The 21,695-nt window shown below is 35.1% G+C and overlaps 1 protein-coding gene and 1 non-coding gene across 3 annotated transcripts in view; one reads left to right on the forward strand and one right to left on the reverse strand.

The window, feature by feature from the left end:
* The window catches only part of LOC118269941 (cadherin-89D), a 61,710-nt gene that overhangs the window by 14,171 nt on the left and 25,844 nt on the right, over positions 1-21,695 (forward strand). For both annotated transcript variants that reach the window (XM_050706951.1, XM_050706952.1), the window contains exon 3: positions 15,518-15,617. In XM_050706951.1, coding sequence (XP_050562908.1) covers positions 15,518-15,617 — 100 coding nt within the window. The remainder of the gene's footprint in view (positions 1-15,517; positions 15,618-21,695) is intronic.
* On the reverse strand, positions 14,272-14,406 carry LOC126912857 (small nucleolar RNA SNORA36 family). The gene has a single exon (XR_007707489.1). It is a non-coding gene; the product is annotated as a small nucleolar RNA SNORA36 family (small nucleolar RNA).

A 21,695-nucleotide genomic window follows, 5' to 3' on the forward strand; every position in this document is an offset into this window, starting at 1 on the left:
AAACAAAAAGTTAATCATAGTTTCATCAGATAATTATTTATGCCTTAGTCGGCTCAGCCCTTGTGTAAGAAGTTATTGTGAAACTGTAGAGGACTGTAAAACAACGAGGTAACGTTCAGGGCGGTTGCCGCAAAATTATCATCGTAATCGATGGTCGATATAATTTGACAGGCTGTTGATCAATGATTTTCATGTTAGGTCAGAACAAAATGATCTTTTTTTGTAATTTTGGTGATGTTACTTAACATTATGCTACGCTTGTTATGCTGTTAACGGCTTTGATTTGGATTTGCAATTTTTAGCCAACTTTAAAAAAGGAGGTTCACAGTTTGATGTTAGTGCGTGATTTTTCTAGGTTTTCAGCATAATGTTTTTGAGACTTAGCGGGCGATTTTAGGGATGTTGCCTGACTTAAAAAAAAATGAGTCGGAAAAGAAAATAGAAAGACGGCCTCGTCTTATTCTTTAAAACTTTTTAATATGTTAAAAAAATGCAACTTATGTGTTTTTTTTTTTTTAAATGGAATCACCTGTCTCATCATAAATCATCATACAAAAACTATAAAATAAAAACATTAAAAAATTTATTGATCGCATTGAAATTCTTCCACCAATTGCTAAAACCGACGACGGCTATATCCATAACAATTCGCAAAATAATTAATATTCCACATTCACTTTTACATCTAGTCACCATTTAAAGAGGAAACGACCACAATCCTTTTCATATTAACTACGGAGCTGGTTGTCCACCGTAATGAGAGGTTCTCGGCCACAGGAAGGAACAAACTCCGTTAGAGAAAGTTAATATTCTATAAACTATAAATATTACATTTACTCATGTTTACTACGTTCATTCTTAACTAGTTAATAGTATCCTGGCACATAATACTATAAACATAAGATATTTATTAACGAATTATTTGTCTGCACGGTTGGTGCGGTGGTTGGTGAGTTCGGCTCCACACGGAGCAACTCTTTTGTGATCCACAAATTGTTGTTTCGGGTCTGGATGTCATGTGTATTGAATTTGTATGTTTGTAAAAGCACCCATGAAAATGGACATGAAAAAGTCCCTAGTGTGACGCAACGTTTTTTAAAAAAGAAAAAGTAATCGATGATAGAATTAGTAATGAAATTTGGGGATTTTTATCTTTTGCTTTCCACGACAATCATGTTCACCCAATTCATCAATATTCAAACAAAAGTGTTGACCTTAACTCCATAACTAGACCATAATCTCATTACTATAATCTTCGTCTCCAACAATATGCTTAACCCACTCGACTACAATTGTCTACAGCTTGTCTGTCTGAGTGTCTGTCTTACTTCTTCAAGGTCTAATTACCCCATCACGATAATCTTAAAACCGTGACGGTCTACACCAGTCTGCGGGATAATCCAAAAAACGACTAAAATCCGTGAGAAAATCTCTATTACATAAGAATTAAGGTCCAATTTTTATTGTCAAACATTTAATTGTTTGTTTTCTATTTAGAAAAAAGTATGGGAGTTTAAGGTGTAATTGGGGCTTAATTAAATTTATTAATTTCAATGCCCTTACCTACAACATAGCTCTAATTCTGAGGAAAAATACCTCATCCACTCCCATAGATTTCTCTAAGCTCAGCAAATTAATTAGCAAAGAAAGGAGGCGGCGTGTCATCGCCATTATGCCATAAGCTAAACAAAAGTGGGCTATGAATTTGCCATGTTACACTTATTATCCGAACTGGCCATTTTCAACCTTACACCCTTGAGATACAAACGACAGTGACCGCAAGATAAATTGTCCAACTCTAATAAGATAGAATGCAGTCGATATTAATGATTTTCAATCTTATGCAGTTGATATAAAGATTGTGTTGGTGGTAAAATGAAAGTGGTTGCACACTCGTGGGACACGGCTTACTTAGCGTATAACAATATAGAAATGCCGTCTAGTTATTGTTCCGTTTCAAGCATTTTACGTTTGTTTTGTTGTACAAACATTTCCTACTGGAAGTAGGGAAGTGTCATCTTTCAGAAGGCTCTTACTTAACACCTAATGCCTCATCGTAAGTTCATAAAGTTGTGAGATGGACATTTAATATTTTTATTGATGTCACTCGAGGGAACCTTCTGCAGTACTACAGTGATTAAGTTAATTATAATGACTTTACTCTTCGCCCATTAACTCGAAGACGTTGTACTAATTTGCGACATAATGTTTCAACTAAATAAGCATTTAACACGTGTGTATGTTAAACATCGGCATCGCATAGAAATCTACTTACTATAGAGCGCAGATGGTTGAAAAAGTTCTAGACATTCATAAGTTCATTATTACGAATGACACGTGCAAAACAACTATCTTCTCATTGATAGAAATGTATTCTATTAATTGACATGTCTACAGTACTACTCATTGAAACAGTCTAATATTGTTACAATATGATGTCTGTTGAACATTTTATAAATTTGCAACAATTATTTCATGTGACCTACCCAAGTGCCAAGCACGTGGTTTCAGGTTAAATTTTGCTCATTAATGTAACTTGAATGCCTCAAGCAAAACGTATTTATGTCCTGGTCTATATGTATTCACTACTACATACATAAATAGTTTTTAACTAAGTAATACACAATAAACAATTAAAACATGTCGCATAAACACATTAGCCGCCTTAGCGAGGAAAAGTCAAGTTGTTAGCTTAACGAGAGACTTCGTGACAAAAAACTATTCATTAATCTTAAACATTGGGTTAGAACGTGTTGCCAAGTTAAGATTATATACGCGGCACGAGTTTTTATACAATCTGCCAAGTAAAGAATCGTTGAAACTGCTGAATGAAATTTGATACTTACATGCAAAAAATGTTGTTAATAAAGACTCTGAATTCTGGATATCCATTGTTCATTGGATCATCTGACATTTTCGAAAAATAGTTTAGAGAGGTGGACGGACAGAAAGAGAAAGAAAGCCAGATTTCTGTTTCCGTACTAACTTTTTTTACATTTAATGGGTCGACGATTGGCCGCTATCACACCTGATGGTAAGTGATGATGCAGCCTACGATGGAGCACGTCTGCCCATAAGCGAACTATTCACTCGGGCCTTGAAGACATTCAGGTTATAACATTAAACCACGTATAAGTGTTCCCTTAAAGAATATTTAAGTACCATTGTAAGTAAGTTTCATTAATATCGCTTTAGTAGTTTCCATGATTCTTGACTTGAATTTTTGTATGAAATCTTCACGTAAACGCTTTTAATCTACGTTTATACGGTAGCATGGTGTTAGTGACCTGTTCCCAATATGTATGCATATACATATTAATACACAACTGCAATTTGTTTGTCAAGTTGTCGAGTAAACGAGGTTGGGAACCGCAACGGTTTAAGATATTTATTATCTTTATAGTTATTATATCGTTTTTGTTAGTCGTTGTAAATCTTGTTTGGAGTCGATACCCATTGTTTGCATGTGTTGTGTTTAAGACTAAGAGATTGTTATACGAGTCCTAATGGTGTTGTACTTTTGTCATGTAAAGAATAACATAAGATGTTGCAAGTGTACAAAGGCTATGGTGACAGTTTACTTTCAGACCTGTCACTAATTTTATTATTATAAACATTCTATTGTCTTAATCAATTTTCGTATCAATAAAAGCCTAGTAGGTACTATTTATCAAACAAGAAAACTTGTGATACATAATCAAATAGGTACTTATTACATACATATTCTAACGAAGATGAAAGTAAATTTAAAATAAATATTTAATACATTCATCGGAAATACTACATTCCAAACGCTTATAGCGTCTTTGTTGGGTTCATTTCCTAAAACATACTCATGTAAGTATATTAAATCAAGCAATTTCCTATAAGAAAGAGAAATGTGGTAATGACAACTTTGACTTTTACTTTTTGTTGTAAAACCAAGAACCAAAAATACTCGTATCTTCATAATATATACCTACAACGGGAGCAAGCATTTATGTTTGTAAAGTAATTGTACTTAAAATTATGAAAAGATACACATAAAACTACTTCAGATGAATGCTTTTTGCGACACATCGCCACAAAAAAATATATTTCTGGACAAGTTGGGACAAGACCATCTCAGCTTCTCAGACCACCTGTACGCCAGGATCTATAATAAATTTAATACTACACATACATAAAATATACATGCAAATATTGTCCTCTTACAAAACACGAAGCCCGGAGATAGAAATTCCCTAGTGTTGCACTTCCTCATGCACGATGCGAGGCGCGGCAGTGACGTGACGTGTCAATGGGCTCATCAATCATGGCGACAGATGGTCGTAACTCTAGTTTCCCAGTAGGTGGCACTTTGTCACATTTCCTCAATCTCGTGCGTATTGTGTAAGGGCAGGCATCAAGAGAAGTATTTCTAAATCATCACCAACATATATGAGGGAAGGTAGAACTTCAGACAATCACTAATGGACAGATAACACAATGTCCATGACCTAATTGTGATTCTGTGAGCTTGACTCGTGTGGACTGCTACAACAAACCACACTTTTAAAACTCCATATTATGTGAAACATCATAACCCCTAGTAAATATGTATCAATTGCATCCGAGTGCAGTAGTGTGTGCAAAGCTCAAGGGAGCACTCGATCAGGTCGATGGCATCTACGGTGCGTCGCAAAAACTGAGGAAATACACCTGCAGTGCGCAGGCGCGAGCGTGTGCTCGTAATAACTTGAGAAACAGCTGATTGTGATGAAAAAGTACGAAACGTCCGCATTCCCGAACTGATTGAGTGCGTGCCGTACTTTTAATAGTGCTTATTTGTTTGTTTGTTTTGTTGGGAAGATTTAAGGATCATCGAAATTTAAAATGATAGAGTGTGTGTGTGAGTCATATTTTTTTAAACTGACATGGTCACTAGTAACATTATTAAAACTCAAAACGGGACATTTACCATGTTTTTTTAGTTTTAAAATATAAACGTATAAACGGGATATTCATCCGTGACCATGGCGCTTGCAACAGTGCCGAAATATCGGAAACTCGAAAAAACTAAAATATCCCATTTTGAGTTCTAATGACGGACTAATAAATTTATAAATAGTCACGAATAATACAAAATTTTCGTATGTTTATTGTGTTGCACCATTGCATCCGTTGCATTGTATTGGGCGGGAAAGTGGTGCAGCACCCATGCTGAAATTACATCTACAACCTAAATTAAAACTAAAAATGTATTGTACCTATAGTTAGTGTAGCATGGATTTCCGCAAAGTAACTCCAGACTCTATTCTATAATATAAATATGTTAACTTTAAAACGTGTATGCGTTGCAATGTAGTAACAACTTAGTAACAATAGCAACATCACCACAATATAATCTGACAAAGTACGAGCACTTTGTTCTTGCGATGCTATCGTATTGAACCGTGGACGTACGATTATACGATTATACATTCATCGGAACATCGGATCGGAACCGTGACGATACTGCTCCGGCGCACGTCATGCGGTCATGTAGCGTGTGCTGTAATACTGATCGTGAACTGTTTTACACATTGGAATGTCGGATGCTAAATGATACAATTTGAAAGATGAAAGATGGTTTATGTAATACAATGATCACATTAATATTATTAATGTTAAAGTTTGGATGTAAGTATGTCCGTCAATTACGCTGAAACTACTGAAAGGTTTTGATGAAATTTGGTATACAGGGTACGAGTTGACTTTTATCTCACAAGCTTTCTGCGGGATGAAAGAATCCTGTAGAATAAAAGGCGAAGCTGGATGAAAAAAATATTTAGTGTAAAATGTACTCTCACAACATAAGAATAGAGTGGTCAACTCAGTACAAAATGTCTCCTTTTAACATCTGCCTTATCTGAACTTTATACTATCACAAACGTATCTTTCCTTCATATCAGTTATTCATATACCATCAATACATGATTTCTTTGGTCGCCCTCGTCCTTTCCATGATAATACCATTCAAATAAATACATATTGCTATATAAAATTATGAAAAGCACTCAATTTACACAGTTATCCACTTAAATATTTTATGTTTACATTATAACTTTCGTGAGACATAGTAAATTAATTATTATGTTTTCCACCTTATTCACGTAACTATTTGACGAGAAACTCGACTAGTTTCAAGCCACGCTATAGGCTCATATTCAGATAAAATATTCTATTAATGAAAACTTTTCCCTCATTTGACAACGATAATATAATCTACTGATTTCCAAAGAAAGCGGCAGGTAATCGCATGCGCATCAAACTGGTTGAAAGTTCAAGATCTATTGCGCAAGAGTTGTTGCCAACCTGCGCGGGATCATGACTCAGTGTTGGTCTTGATGGGGTATCATTACAGCTTCTTTATGGCCTTTGACACCATAAGTTATGTGTTTCGGCTATGTTCAATGAGTAGGAGAGGATGGGAGGCATTTCGAAAGTTATTGTTTTAGCTACAGGGCCCAAAGGGGTCAGATTCGATTTCTTGTCGGGGTGATGCATTTTCCGTTTTGCAAAAATGGATAGCAATAGACAGTAAGATTTATTGTCTGTTTACCTCTAAGGAGACATGAAAAGACTCGATGTTTCGTACTATTTATGAGAATTTTAAAATATAGTATTATTTTAAATAGATACTAAATAGCTATTTCCATCAAAATTGAGTTAAGTTAATTTTAATCAAACACTAAACTTAGAAAAAATCAGGAAATTCAGAAGAGTTTTATGCCTGCCGAAGTGAATTAATGGCGAAATATGCAAACGAAAGCCTTTGAGAAAGCGTGTGAAACTCTTACAGCAAAACAAAAAAATATTGAGTTCCTCGACTAGAATCCATAATTTATACATCGGCAGTTATTGCAATGGCAACATTTATTACTAAATACTTTCCCATCTTGGCTGTTATACAAATCAAAGTCTTTGTTAGAAGATACTTGCTTTATATACTTTTAATAATTTTAATGAAGGAAATCTAAATAATTTTGGCTGCTTAAAACACAAAAATTCTACTAAGCGACACCTGAAATATATTCAAAGTCTCTAGAAAAATCAATCAACTATTTGTTGAAACTAGCTGTAAAATCTTAACTTTAGTTATAATTTCATTTCTGTTTATCTGTAAAAAAATAACGTTATATTTTGACAACTTAAATCTATCACCATTCTATTGTGTGAAAACAATAATACTACAACATAAAGTATTACTCTATAATTTCCTCACACCATTCTTACAATAATATTAGGTTTGTACCTCCCTAATATTAGCAGTATTGACTATTGAACCCAGGTCAAAACTATTGCATAATAATGGCAATACTGTAAGCTTTGTGACTTGCGACTTTTCTAAATGTAAGTGTAAAGAAATGTACAGCTACATCACTAGTGAGCCGAGTCGCGTTATTTATGCCAGCAACCTGTTACCTAAGGAACAGGTTTGGAACAATATAAAAATATCTGCAAAAAGTAACGTCATATTTCTCATTTCATCAAATAATTTTATATTTTTTTATAAGAAATCTTAGACTTAACTTCGCTGGGGCAATGCCATGCCTCCAACTACTACCTATCTACATGTAATCATAGTTATCTATAGCATTCCTATACTAATAGAAATACTAATAACTTAAAAAAAAGGGGAACCGCCTTCAAATTTCATTACCGTTTCCAGTTTTGTAAACCCAAGTAATATTCCTAAAACCTTTTCTCAGGTCTGAATTTGCATCAAAATCTTTTCAGTCAAACGTGAGATAATCGTGTTTAAACATACGCTCCTTTTTTTAAGTCAGTTAACACACTAACTGTAATGACAAATTGAAAAGATAATTTTCAAAGTACATAATATACAATTTTTATAAAGATCACCACCACATCATTAAAGCAACACAAATGAAAACCTCAGAAAAAAAAGTAAAAGTACAGTATGTTACATTTCCCTGATGACTTCTCGAGCGCTGACACAAGGTCAAGAACCTCATGATGATATAATAACGGAGGTGACCTACGTTTCGATTTCTACCGGAACCCGTTATACCAAACTCTTGATCACCGCCTTGATTACTTTTCATTTCAAATGTTTTACATTATATTACATTTCTAGTGTCATTACAGTAATGCTAGATATTATTGGTCCAAGGAAGTATATGAAATGAGCAGATTTGCACAAATAGCGGAAATATGCGATTCAGTTGACGAGGTAGTTGATCAAGATGCAGACCACATAGCGCGAGTGAGATCGGATTTGTATATATGTACGTATTTTTATGTAAGAAAGACGAAGTATCAAAGTAAACCACAATTTGTTTATTATAACTGTCGTCCATAAACCACTGTGATTGGTGATGGAACATCGCAGACCAGCAGACCGTAATCCGAGGTATTTCAAGTCATTTCCCAGTTTACACGGATCAATAGTTCCGTATCTATTTGAAAAATGTCAATCTGTTTGTTTATTTGATTGGAATTTAATTCATATAATGAATGTTTGTAGTTTATGCGTAAATTCCATGTCTTTAAAATACATTATTATCTTTCCGCATTCCTAATAATTACTTTATTACAATAAACTGTTCTTATTATATAAAACAAAAGAGTTTATATTGGTACAAACTTAATAGTGTGAACTATAAACACAATTGTTGAATTTGTAGCACAATTTATTTACAATACAAATACAATTAACCTTCGGTATTGTATTGTATTGTCACGCCTTTTTATCCCCGAAGGGGTAGGCCTCTGCCTGTTACGACACGTAATACCACTGTATAACGTACACCCACTTTTAACCAATCTGTTACAAGTTCAATGTAAAGGGGGTGAGTCTATTGTCATATATCGGACAGAATAGCAGAATCCGTGCTATACTGATAAATTTTCCAAAAATCGAAAAAAGCCCGGTAATACTTTGTCCGACCCGGTAATCTAAACCGAAACCTCTTGCCTAGCAGTCGGACGTGCGACTAAAGACAGTTTAATATTAATAAGTAATTAGTATTGATAAGTTATAAAACCACATCAACTCCCACGACGTTCAATCAGCCATAAAACATACGACCAGCTATTTTAAGATAAGAGTGGCATACAGGAATCCTGCCGCAACTGGTTGTGAAGGAAGCACGTGTGTACGCACGTCAGGTCGGAAGAAAAACACACATCGGTGACATAATAACGGAAATTAGCAGAGCTATCGTTAATTACACAGAGAACCGAGAAAAAACGAAAGTGACTTGACCGGACCGAGCCGAAGCGCCGCGCGGCCGTACTTACTTACAACCGTGCAGATGAAATGTATTACATGGTTGAATGTATAAATAATTTTCCTGATTAAGGTTGATAAATTTTATTTTAATTATTGCTTTAGAGTTCTGTGCATTTAGTACGGTCAGATTCTTAAACGTTAACATATGTATCTTTAGAGGTTAGTTTAAACGTGGCTAGTTCCCTACAACCAATATTTCATACAAGTTAGTGACATTAGCGACATTTCAATTAAAATCTTATAACTCATAAAATGAAAATTACGTTTATATGACCGTACAGTGCGAAAACTCATTCACCTCAACACTAAAGTCAAAGTCAAATCATTTATTCCAATTAAACCATAAATAGGTTTTTTGAAATTATAATATCCTATCAAAAGACAGAATTAAAGACTTTAATCAACTCAAACTCATTACTCAATTACTAGAAAAGAACAAAGCATCCATTGATAGAACTATAACTAAAAAACTAACGGATCTGTATTGGAAAGGACATGAAAGTAACTGATTCTCCGATAGCCATCTATAATGAATGAGTGAAAGCCTCCCTTTACTCTCCGTTAGACTAGACTAAGCCTGTTATAATGCTAAGGCTCTATTTAACTGATTGTATGGGACAACACTGTGATCTTAAATATAGGACAAGTACTGCAGGTTTATTGGCGAAGGTTTTTCAATTTAGTACCGTACTCGCAATTATGGGCTAGTGTTTTCTGTATAATGTATTATATTGGCTATAGATACTATGTACACTAACAATAGAATAGATGTTCGAATGTTTCGAGCTGCGGGAGCAACCGAGTCAACACCTCCTGAGGATACTCCGTGGAGGAGCGAAACATATGTCGAGTGGTATATTGCATGTCGTGAGTGTGTTTTGTATTGCACCTCTGCTGCATGAGAATTTAATTGCGGGTGGAAGGGCGTATGCTGAAAATGCATCAACAAGCGGAATGAAAACTAAATATTTATTGTATTGTTAGTGTAACATGGATTTCAGCAAAGTAATGCTTTATTCTATTCTATATATTTAGCTTCACTAGGAGACTGAATGATCGGTATACACTTTTAGATTGCTAGATATTCAAAAATGCTTTTTTGGTCTAATTGAAATAAATTATTTAACTTTTATTAAGGAGTCATTTGTTACTACATGGGTAGGGCAATCACACGATTACACAAATCTAGAATGGTAACTAGTTACGATTGCCGAACACCACCTTTTTGTTGATGTTATTTACAATGTTACTCGTACATGTCAAGAAAAAACATGTCGTGTTACAAAGTAACATGGTTTCTGTAAAAGGTAAATAAATAGTAACGTGTGTTTCCCTGAGAACTGTCGGAGTTGGTGGAAGTCAGTAGTCACGTCATGTCAGAATTAGTTAGCTCTCGCCAGGGACTGACAATTAATCGGGCATTGCTGCTCGGTTTAACATCTACCCATTATAATAATTATGATTATTATTATTTTTACTTTTTGATCCAACAAGTTAATTATGTTACTTCGCACGTAAGGCTGGAGGAAACTAACCTTTATATTATTTCAGACTCTACTCTATTTCCGTGCAAGACAGTAGTTTCTGCGACGGCGTATATACTAAAAAAATACATACATACATAATCTCACGCCTGTGAAATGTCACGCTATGGAATGTCAATTGCTTCGAATCTTTCATACCTCTTTCGCTTCATCAATAACAAAGTAAATTATCACAAAACTTCGCGATTATAATATTAACAGGATAAGTAATACAAAAAAATGGACATAATCTGACCACATATCCGCTATTGCTTAGATCAAATTAGTTACAAAATAGTGCTCCTGTGTTAAGTACCAATTTCTTCCAAACCAAACACTAGATGTTGCAACTGCACATTCGATTTAAACGTTGCAATGAACATAAGTACAATTGTAGTGTTGGATTGCGAAATAATTCGACAAATTGTATGTAACTTGATTTGTGTCAATTCGATTCAAGGTTCTGTAATTCTGTCTCATTACTCGTGATCAAGATGAGAAGATGCACTCATTTGTTATTTTTTGTTGTTTATGTTGTACACTGAGCTTCAAATACTCTTTAGTTTCATTGTTACAGTATTGCCATACTGAAAACATCGTGAGGAAACCTGGGTTAATAATTTTTAATTATGAGTTTAAAATTGATTAAAGGTCAACCCTATTCACTGAAAGTTTGGACATCAGTGGCCACTTATAGGCTGTTGATGTGATGTGTGATGTTTTTAAAATTAATATCAGCTTGATACCCGCTTGATTCTGACAAATGATCATAGAACTCTCTCTTAAGATTGAGTTCGCCATAATTCCGCATACGACTAAAGGATCATAGTTTCAGTCACCAAAATATAAAGAATATTTCAACCAAAAATGGTCAAGCTAGCCAACAGTAGGTACCTAGAAGTAGCAAGCGGATCATTCACCGCGATCACAATCTCGCACGACAACTATTTATAAGTATTCACTATCCAGTATTGTGCTGTGAGCGATGATATCTTTAAGAATGCCGCCATTATGTTGTAATGCGTGAAGAATGCTAACTGTAGTACGGACAGACGGACACACGCAACGCTGTAGTAGCTGTAGATGTGGTAGCACCCTATTTGGAAGATTTGATGATGATATAAAGTTATCTGAGTTCTTTATCCTATGTCATTGTTTTAGGGTCCGATGTGTATCGTAGTTACGTTGAGAAAGTTATGTTATGTTTAGCTTATTTTGTAATATACTAATGTTTTGTTTTCGGTACCTTTTTTGGTAGAAATAGAAATTATGATAGGTACCATCTCGCATTGAAGTAAATTTTTCTTCAATTTATTTTAGTGTAGACAATTTAATGTGCGCAATTAGCATTGAAATCACTGCTTTAGTGCTGTTTTAGTAGTCAATTAATTAGTGATACTATGTAGTAATTTAATACTTAAACATTAAACCATAAAGAGAAATATGACTTCATCAAAAAGTTAACGAACTTATAATGAGCTTTACAAAGAAAAACATGGAAGTTAACGACTCAAATTAGCGGTTACTTATCCATCTCATGTTTTGTATCACTTATCTACTGATCATCACGTTTCAAAGGATCATTGTACATCATTTTAACAAGAATTCCCATGCAATTTAGTATCAGAAAAATGACGATGTTTAATACATAGGAACACTAAAACCCGCTATTTTAACCCATAAAGAAACAATGGGCGAGGAAGTAAGATGTTCCGCCACCTTGAGAGATTGACTGACTTTGTATTGAAAGCACTATGCACTTGTATACAGAAGGCTTACAGAATAACGAAATGTTATTATAGTACAATATTTTTTTAATCAAATAAAGAGTATTGTGGAAAGGGTATCTGTGATTACTAATCATTGTGTTTTCTTTTCAAAGTTTTCCTTATAATATATGCAAAAAAACCAGTATCCCTTGGTTACTAGGACTGCGATAAGAATACATACACTAAACTAACCATTATTCTCTAACTAGCTTATGGCATAAAAAGTATCTTATGTGTATCGTAGAGATCGGTCGTAGAGATCGGATCTCTACATTGTGACGTGATTGAGTAACAAACACACACAAACATTTGCATTTATAATGTTAGCAAGATTATTTTATGCTTTAGTTTGCAGTTATAATATAATATGTATATTCGAGATGATTCTTCTGTCTCATCTCCTCAATGGCAGTCATAACTGGGTTCCCACAGAAGTTATTTAGATCGGAATCGAACCAAATTGCATATTATTGTTTGATTTTTTGCGTGAGTTAAGATGGTGGCCTGTCTCTGATTGTTGTGGATGACTGCCTCGGACGAGTTTAATGACTCTTTGTAAACATAAACAAATCGCCTGGTTTGTTTACGATCTGATTTGTTTAATTTGTATTTCGTATGAAATAAAAAAGTATTTTACGGTCCTATTAGGTCACGAGGGATACACATTTAATATATTTTTTGGAATAAAATGTTTATAGAACAAAAAATGAGGTAATAAAGAATATTAGGCTCATACATACAAGATACGCGCGAAAAACATAACTTCCCTTCCCATCCTTCCTTGGCAGTCGGGTAATTAATAGATATACACAAAGTTTATACCATTTTTATGGAATAGAGCACAAACGAGCAGACGTGTCACCTAATGGTAAGCGATCAGCACCGCCCGAGACTTGTTTGATGTCTCAGTTTTTGTACTAAAACCACAATGTATACACATAGTTATGATAATAAACCCTAAGGCACATTGTTAGGGACCCAATTTGGTCCCGCTAGCCGCCGGGTCCCATAGTTTACGGTGTTTTATCGGAAGATCTATACACTCTGCACGTATGAGAACAAGCTGCGATATGGCGATCACACGCTTCATTGACGAGTGGCTAATTGTAGCCTGTGAATCTGTGAATCAATAACATTGTAGGATGTTAATCTCATAAACATAATATTATGATATTTACAAGAACAAGATGATCATGCATTTTATAAATACATATTATCTGTTTAATTGGCCTTGTCTCTTAAAAACCTACACTACACGGATAAATATTATCATACTAATATTATAAATGTGAAAGTTTGTTTGAATGTGTATCCGTCGATCACGCTGAAACTACTGAATGGATTATAATGAAAATTGGCATGAGCTGATTTGGGTGATAGGTGATTATTTATGTTTTAAGTAATTCTATCAAATGCAAGGCAATGTCACGAGTCTAGTTAAAACATGAGCAAAACAATTGAATTTCAATGTAATTTCCCTCACCTTAGTGGGATACTTGTCAAAGTGGTTTTAATGGATTAGCCGCAGTTATGTAAGTTATCACTTAATGCGTTTTATTAGCCGTGAGATTGTTGTTTTTTGCTTTTTGACGCACAGACGCCTTTCACGTGTACTGGGTGGATTTAAATAAAAATAGAACAAAAACTGCGAGTAAAGTAAGAGTAAATGTTATGGTTTTATGTTAGGTACGATATTTCACGCTCTTGTAACTTGGTAGAGAGTTTTTGACAGAAGTTAAAATAAAAAAAAACTATAAAGTTTTTTTTTATTTTAACTTCTGCCAAAATCTATATATATGGGTATAACTAACAGAGCACGGGTTTATACCCGTGCTCTGTTAGTTATACCCATAACCTTCAAGAAAAGAGCGTATTCCTTCTTAAAAGACGGGCAACACACTTGTGGCTACTCTGGTGTGACCAATCTGCTCGTTTGCTCCCAATTCCAATAAAAAAATAACCATTGTCACTTAAAGCTCAGACTACATCTTCAAAACCTATATCTAATATATTCTTCTTAAATAACCCTTATCAAAGGAAAATGGGTCATGACAAATAAACACCAATCACATTACGACATACAATGGACTCGAACAGACAGACAAACCATAAAAAATATATTTCAAATCACATGCGACAAAAGATTGCGGATTTCACGGGTGGATTGTAAGCCATCAGTTTCTACTCAAGCGATGCGATTGTGAAACTGTCGATCTATGGGAAAATACTCCATAACAGCTGCAAGATGCGATTTGTCGCGGAGTCGCAACTTCATTGTCGATCTGATGGAAATCAATGATGAAGTTTTTTGGATCAGTTTGTTACAGCTTGGGTAATGTCTAAAACAGTTCGCAATCCTTTGAGATTTTTTTAGCTATGAATTAAGTAGATTTTCGAGGTTATTGTTTTTTATCTATGTTTAACCATGACTTTCCTTTGTTTACAATACAATAAGATCCCATTATACGCATGGCAAACTTATATTGCAATACTTTTAATTTTGTAATAATTTGATCCCTCGTTAATCCGAGTGGAAATATTTTGATCCCATTTCCAAAGGCACTATTACAAATCCGAGATTACCAAATAGTATCAGTTGATCAGCTATCACAGACAGTTTTTCCCTTCCCAACAATAGCTCGCCACATATTGAATAGGGTCCACTTGTGGGACAATGTCGTAAGCAGAATAATTAGTCTTGCCACTAGTCTGATTGTCTTCGGGAGTCTGTCTGCTTTTTGCTTTATTGTTTCGGAGCTATGTTTAAAATATTTGCGCATAATGGTTAGGATCTATTGTTGGATCTACTGGCATTCTAATAATATGCGTTTGTTGTGAATTGTTTTGAATAGTATGCATGACTGTACATAATCATTAGATTGTTTAAATAGCAGGGGATTCTTTAAATTTTTATATCAATAGTTTCAGGTGTCAACAATAATTAAATTTGTATTTGTTTGTTTTAGGTTGTAATTTCTATCCAGTGGGTGAATACTTAAGATTCGTGAGGATACCAGAGAACCTGCAAGTTGGTGATGAAGTGCTCAGAGTAGAAGTACATCCAAGGTAAGAAAACTTTTTTTTTTCATTGTACAATAAACATTTTAATGACTGTTCGCTACTGTGCATTGTGTAGCGAGATCGATTGTCATACAGATCAACTCTTTGTGCGATTCAAAAATTATTGTTTCGGGTCTGGATGTCATGTGTATGTGAACTTGTATGTTTGTAAACGCACGCATGATACAGGAGAAAATACTAGTGCGGGTCAACGTTTGGTATAAAAGTTACAAATTCACATGAATAATTTCAGAACTAAACTACGTGTTTATTAAACTAAAACTACACGAATATTATTAAGCGATCTGCTTACGACAGTTACCTACTTATGTTAAAACTAGTTCTCAATCAATTAGCAAGGAGACGATGCATAAACAGGGTGACGCGTGAATGAGATTTATTGTGACCTGCACCACTCGATAGATACAATTAATCAAACACGATTTATTGCAATATTAGCCTGTGCAGCTGTCCTCAAGTTATTTATTACTGTCAATATCGAACGTTTATGTTTGTTTTTATTGAAAATGTTGACTAAATTGTATCTTTAGCTCTGTGAGTGTCTATTATTTGATTTCTCAATAATTTTATGACATGTATGTGTAGGTATGTATTTATTTAGGTTGTGAACAGAATGAGATTTAAATTGAGATTCGGAGAGTTTAAAATGAAATTGCCCAAAAGGTTTTTTTTATTAATAACATAAATTTAATTTGGTTAATGTAGACAAGTAAGGCATCCGATATTTGTATGTAGGTATATCTGTAGGCTCCTAATACTTTATGTTCTGTGGTTAAAAACTCTACAATAACTCAACCCATTCCCCACATTCGTGTGTAAAGTATCGTGTGTCGGTGAAATAGCGCGAATCGATTGATAATAATCGAGTAATGTAATGTTGTATAACCGACCGGTCATATCGATAATTTTTTTGTAATATCCACTTGTAAAAAGTATGTGAAGTACATTAGTTGCGACGTTTACCAGCAATTTTTGAATTAGGGTCATTTTTTTTACAAAAACTGTGAATTAAAAGAAAGTATGTCTTAGCCCAATAATATGTTACGTGTAACTTAAAAAGAAGATTTTTAACTTAAGTAATATGACTTAATACTCGTACAATTATATTCAGTAATGCATTGCTATTGTTTTCTTAGGTAAAGTGTTTTATTATGCTTTTATTGAGTACTTACGCGTTTATTAGTATTTTTATAATAACTATTGTGAGACATACTAAATTAACTAAAAACACACGGTATACTCACGTACATTAATGAAAAGAGTTCTAATTGTTCCAAGTCACAGAAGGACTCTTCATCATGAGCAGCGTGCGCAGACATTTTTTCTCTATTAATACCGTGATATTTAGTTAATAAAGTGTCAGTGGTTTTTAAATAATATTAAATAATGAAATTGCTATCTATATCATCACCTGACAGGGTGGTCGAGAAGTAACACGTGTCATGTAATTAATACATAATAGAGACTCCGTTTTCAATGAAAATCAAACATGTAATAAAACTTGTTAGACAAGCCTTATCAGAACTAACATCTACGAGACCTGAGTGGTCTCGTAGATGTTGATGCTGATAAGGCCTAACTAATTCCAATATCCGTCTCAAAATCCAAGACTTTTTAATCCAAGACTTCAAGCTTACTAATTCCAATATCCGTCTCAAAATCCAAGACTTTTCCGGAAATAACAAACAGACAGATCATTGATCGGAATATAATTTTAATGAGACACATCATTCGCGTTACATAAGTGGTGAATAAAGAATTTATTGGGTGCATTATATTATACACTTTATGTTATAACGAACAAGGTGCTATGTTGCGCAATGCAGTAAAAGTGCTGCGCCGACTTCTGAGTACCGTTACAGGCGAGCGGTTTTAGTGAAGCGTCCTATGTGTCTTCTGAATGTGTTATATTATATATTAAATATAGGCATATATTATATGCCTATAAGTATATCGTAGTAATATATTTGTGTGTAGAGATTTTAATGGATTTTGTAATAAGAGGGTCAGTGGTACTGAGATAAAGATGTCTATATTATCGACCCTTGTTCTCAACCGTTGATAACTTTAAATTAGACTTTCCCATTTTTTTATTTAATTCATATCACGCTTTAGGTGCTCGACAGTCCTATTTGTAGTACCATAACGGTTAATTTTGTGAAAAGCACACAATATCATCACAACTAATCTGAAAGCAGCATAACCAGGAATATAATCAGTGGAAAAAGATGACTTTGTCTGACTTTATTGAGCAATGTTTTTTGTTTATTTATTTGATTATAAAACTCCAAGAATATCATGCGATGTTTAATGATGCTTACAGAACAATAAAACTTTTAAGTACCTATGTAAATTAGAAAAAAAACAGCCTTTTTTATTAGGAAAGGTTTACTTAAGTCATTAGTATCGATGCTGTGACCTAACACGTAGCGTTTGACATTTGCACGCAAATTAATGCATTACTAATTAGGTCAAACTAACTCTAGTGCCAAATGTCAGGCTTCATTGAACCTATCGTTTCACTAATCGTATGATAATTTTACTAATTAAGTAAGAAAATTACATAAAATGCAGCTGTCTCAATACATTACTAAATAATTAAAATTTTCGTAAAATGTCAATCTGTAATCGTAACACTATTGAAAGTTTATGAATATGCATGTAATTTCAGAATCTATAAACTTTTCCATAGAAGACAGTGTTCCGTCAGGGTTGTATAATTAATGAAACTCCGATATGTCAACCATTTATTGTGAAGTACTGATACACACTGGCTTAATTGGTACGATTAACACTATTTATTATATGGCGTTAGAGACAATGAGTAGATACATTATAGATGCGATAGTTAAGAATCGATACATTCGCATAGACTAATACAATAGATAGTTATGTGCCTACGGCACATTACTTCCCCTTCAAAAAAATAAAAAAATGTAATAAAATTCATCTACTGAGATATAAAAAGGTATATAAAGTGAAATATAAAAGGTATATAAAATAAAAGGTATATACAAAATATAATATTAAACATTAGTAAAAAAAAATCTCGTGACAACAAACCAAAAATCTAGGTATTTCTCACTAAAGAATTACACAGTGTATACGGTAACTATAAAACGGTCCATAAGTATTGAACAGTCCATTGAAACGATACGGTCACTTTGTTACTTAATACTTTACATATCACTGATTATATATGCACTTTTTTTACCAGTGGTACACAATAACACTTAAGCGATGATTTGCTGGGTGGTCGGGCCGTTAGGACCCTGATCGCCCCGGCGATACACAGCCATTGTTGGTAGCTCCTGTAGTTCTCTTCTCATGTATCGGCCATATCTAGTCTTACAGCTCTTCCAGAGAAAGTAAACCGCGATTGCCAGGATACATGACAGAATTAGTAAAGAGTAAGTTTCGACTCTGTCTCTCCATTCCACCGCAGCTGATGCAGTGGCGCTGTTACCAGCACCATTTTGAGCGACCACGACGGTTTCTTTATTCAAGGTGCTTTGTGACTTTCCCATTTTGATTGAATTTAGATAACGTTATTAAATTAATTGAGGTGATAGATACGTAATTATACTGTGAAGCGCACAACAGGTTTGACAACGCGTCCCGATCTCGTTACTATCGGCCCGTTGTTTACATTCGCTGATTCCTTATTAGGCGCTTCTTTGCATTCTTCGTCGGTTAATATATAGGCCGGCTTAAGGCGATCTATACTAACATATTTTTCTGTATCTGTCTTTAATATTTTGAAATATTTTTCATTTCTTTCTATCACCTTGAATGGACCCAAATAGGGTGGCGACAAAGGTTTCTTTACCTTGTCATCACGTATAAACACATGAGTGCAACTCTTCAAATCTGCATGGATAAAAATATTGCCTTGTCTTGCGTCCCTCCGAGGCACGGCGGCTAATTTTTGTATTCTTTTTCGCAACCCTTGAACAAATAACTCGCTATCTGAAGTGGTTTCCGTGGTCGGTTGAAAGAAATCGCTCGGTAATCTTATTACTTCTCCATAAACTAGCTCTGCGGCGCTTACTTGTGTGTCATCTCGTAGGCTTGCCCTTAAACCGAGTAGTACAGATGGTAATTCCGAAACCCATTTCGTAGTGTTACCTCTGCACATTAGAGCTGACTTTAGTGTACGATGCCATCTTTCTATTAACCCATTAGATTGAGGATGATAGGCGCAGGTTCTTATTCTTGAAATACCCATTTTCTTTGTAAGATGACTAAATAGGTTAGACTCGAATTGACGACCTTGGTCAGTTGTTAATCGAACAGGACATCCGAATCTACATATCCACCCAGTGTAAATGATATCTGCTATCGTTTCGGATGTGATGTCTTTTACTGGATACGCTTCTGGCCAACCTGTACTTCTGTCCATCATGGTTACAACGTATCGATACCCTTCACAGTAGCTCAAAGGACCTACTATGTCCATATGTAGATGTTCAAATCTGTTGCTGTTAATGAACTTTCCATGTGGCGCGATTGTATGTCGTTGCACTTTGGACTTCTGACAATTAAGGCAAGTCTTAGTCCAGATGGTAACGTCCTTATTCATACATTTCCAAAAGAATCGCTCTCGAATCATATTTCGGGTTGCGCGTATGCTCGGATGACTAATTTCGTGTATAGCTTTGAAAGCTGATACGCGAAATTCTTCGGGCAAATAAGGCCTGGCTGTGCCCCGTGACATCTCGCAATATATGGGTATGTTACAATGTGGTAGGTATATCTTTTTGAATACCAATGTTTTCGTCTGCATCAGCTCTTTCAATTCTATGTCATTTTGTTGTGCTGTTGCTATCCTCTCATAGTCAAGAGGTGACAACGCCTTTACTGTTGAGATCCGGGATAAAGTATCCGCCACTATGTTATCTGCGCCGCTTATGTGCTGGATTTCTGTACAGAATTGCATGATAAAATCGAGGTGTCGAATGCGTCTTGGAGTGTCATTTTTGCCGATGGTATTTTTCTTCAACGCATGTACTATAGGTTTATGGTCGGTATAGATCGTTAGAGGTCTCCCTTCAATCAGGTATCTAAAGTGTTTAATTGCCATGTATATTGCCAATAGTTCTCGATCAAAAGTACTGTACCGTTGTTGTGCTTCGCTTAATTTAGTAGAAAAGAACCCTAAGGGTTTCCAGGTATCACCTTCTCGTTGTTGTAGGACTGCGCCAGCGCATGTATTGGAACAGTCAGTCATCATGGCAATAGGCGCCTCGGTCGACGGGAATGACAAAGTAACTGCTTTTAGCAGGCACTGTTTACTTTGTTCGAAAGCTTCGATACTCTCTTCAGTCCATTGAATTAAACTCTTGTCTTTTTTCTTGGCGTTGATCAAATGCGCATTTAAGGTTCTAAAAATATCTGCTGCTCGCGGGAGATGTCTTCGATAAAAATTAGCCATGCCGAGAAAACGTCGTAGCTCGTCGACGGTTTTCGGTCTCGGGAATTCTGATATTACTTTAAGTTGCTTGTCTAAGGGTCGTAGCCCTGCCTGGGATACATGAAACCCTAGAAAATCTAGTTCACACTTGCCGAATTCGCATTTAGCTAAATTAATTGTGATTCCAAATTCATTCAGGCGCTCGAATACTTTCTTTACATGCTCTTTATGGTCGTCGGCATCACCTGACGTAGCAATTATTACGTCATCGACATACACGTAAATAAAATCCATGTCTCGTAGGACAACATCGTTGAGAAAACGTTGGAATGTTTGTCCTGCGTTTCTCAAACCGAATGTCATTCTAGTGAACTCGTATAGGCCAAAAGGAGTCGTTATGGCGGTTTTCTCTATATCTTCTTCCGCGATAGCGATATTGTGGTATGCACGTTGAAGATCAATGCGCGAAAACATGGTTTTTCCACACAACAAATAAGTGCAATCCTGTATTCGAGGCATTGGATATCTATCGGGCGTTGTTATAGCGTTGAGGCGACGATAGTCACCACAGGGTCTAATCTCCCCGTTTTTCTTATTTACGACATGCAGTGGACTTGCCCAGCAACTTTTCGATGGTCGGCATATACCCA

This window comes from Spodoptera frugiperda, chromosome 30 (assembly GCF_023101765.2).
Source record: "Spodoptera frugiperda isolate SF20-4 chromosome 30, AGI-APGP_CSIRO_Sfru_2.0, whole genome shotgun sequence".
In the NCBI taxonomy this organism is placed as follows: domain Eukaryota; kingdom Metazoa; phylum Arthropoda; class Insecta; order Lepidoptera; family Noctuidae; genus Spodoptera; species Spodoptera frugiperda.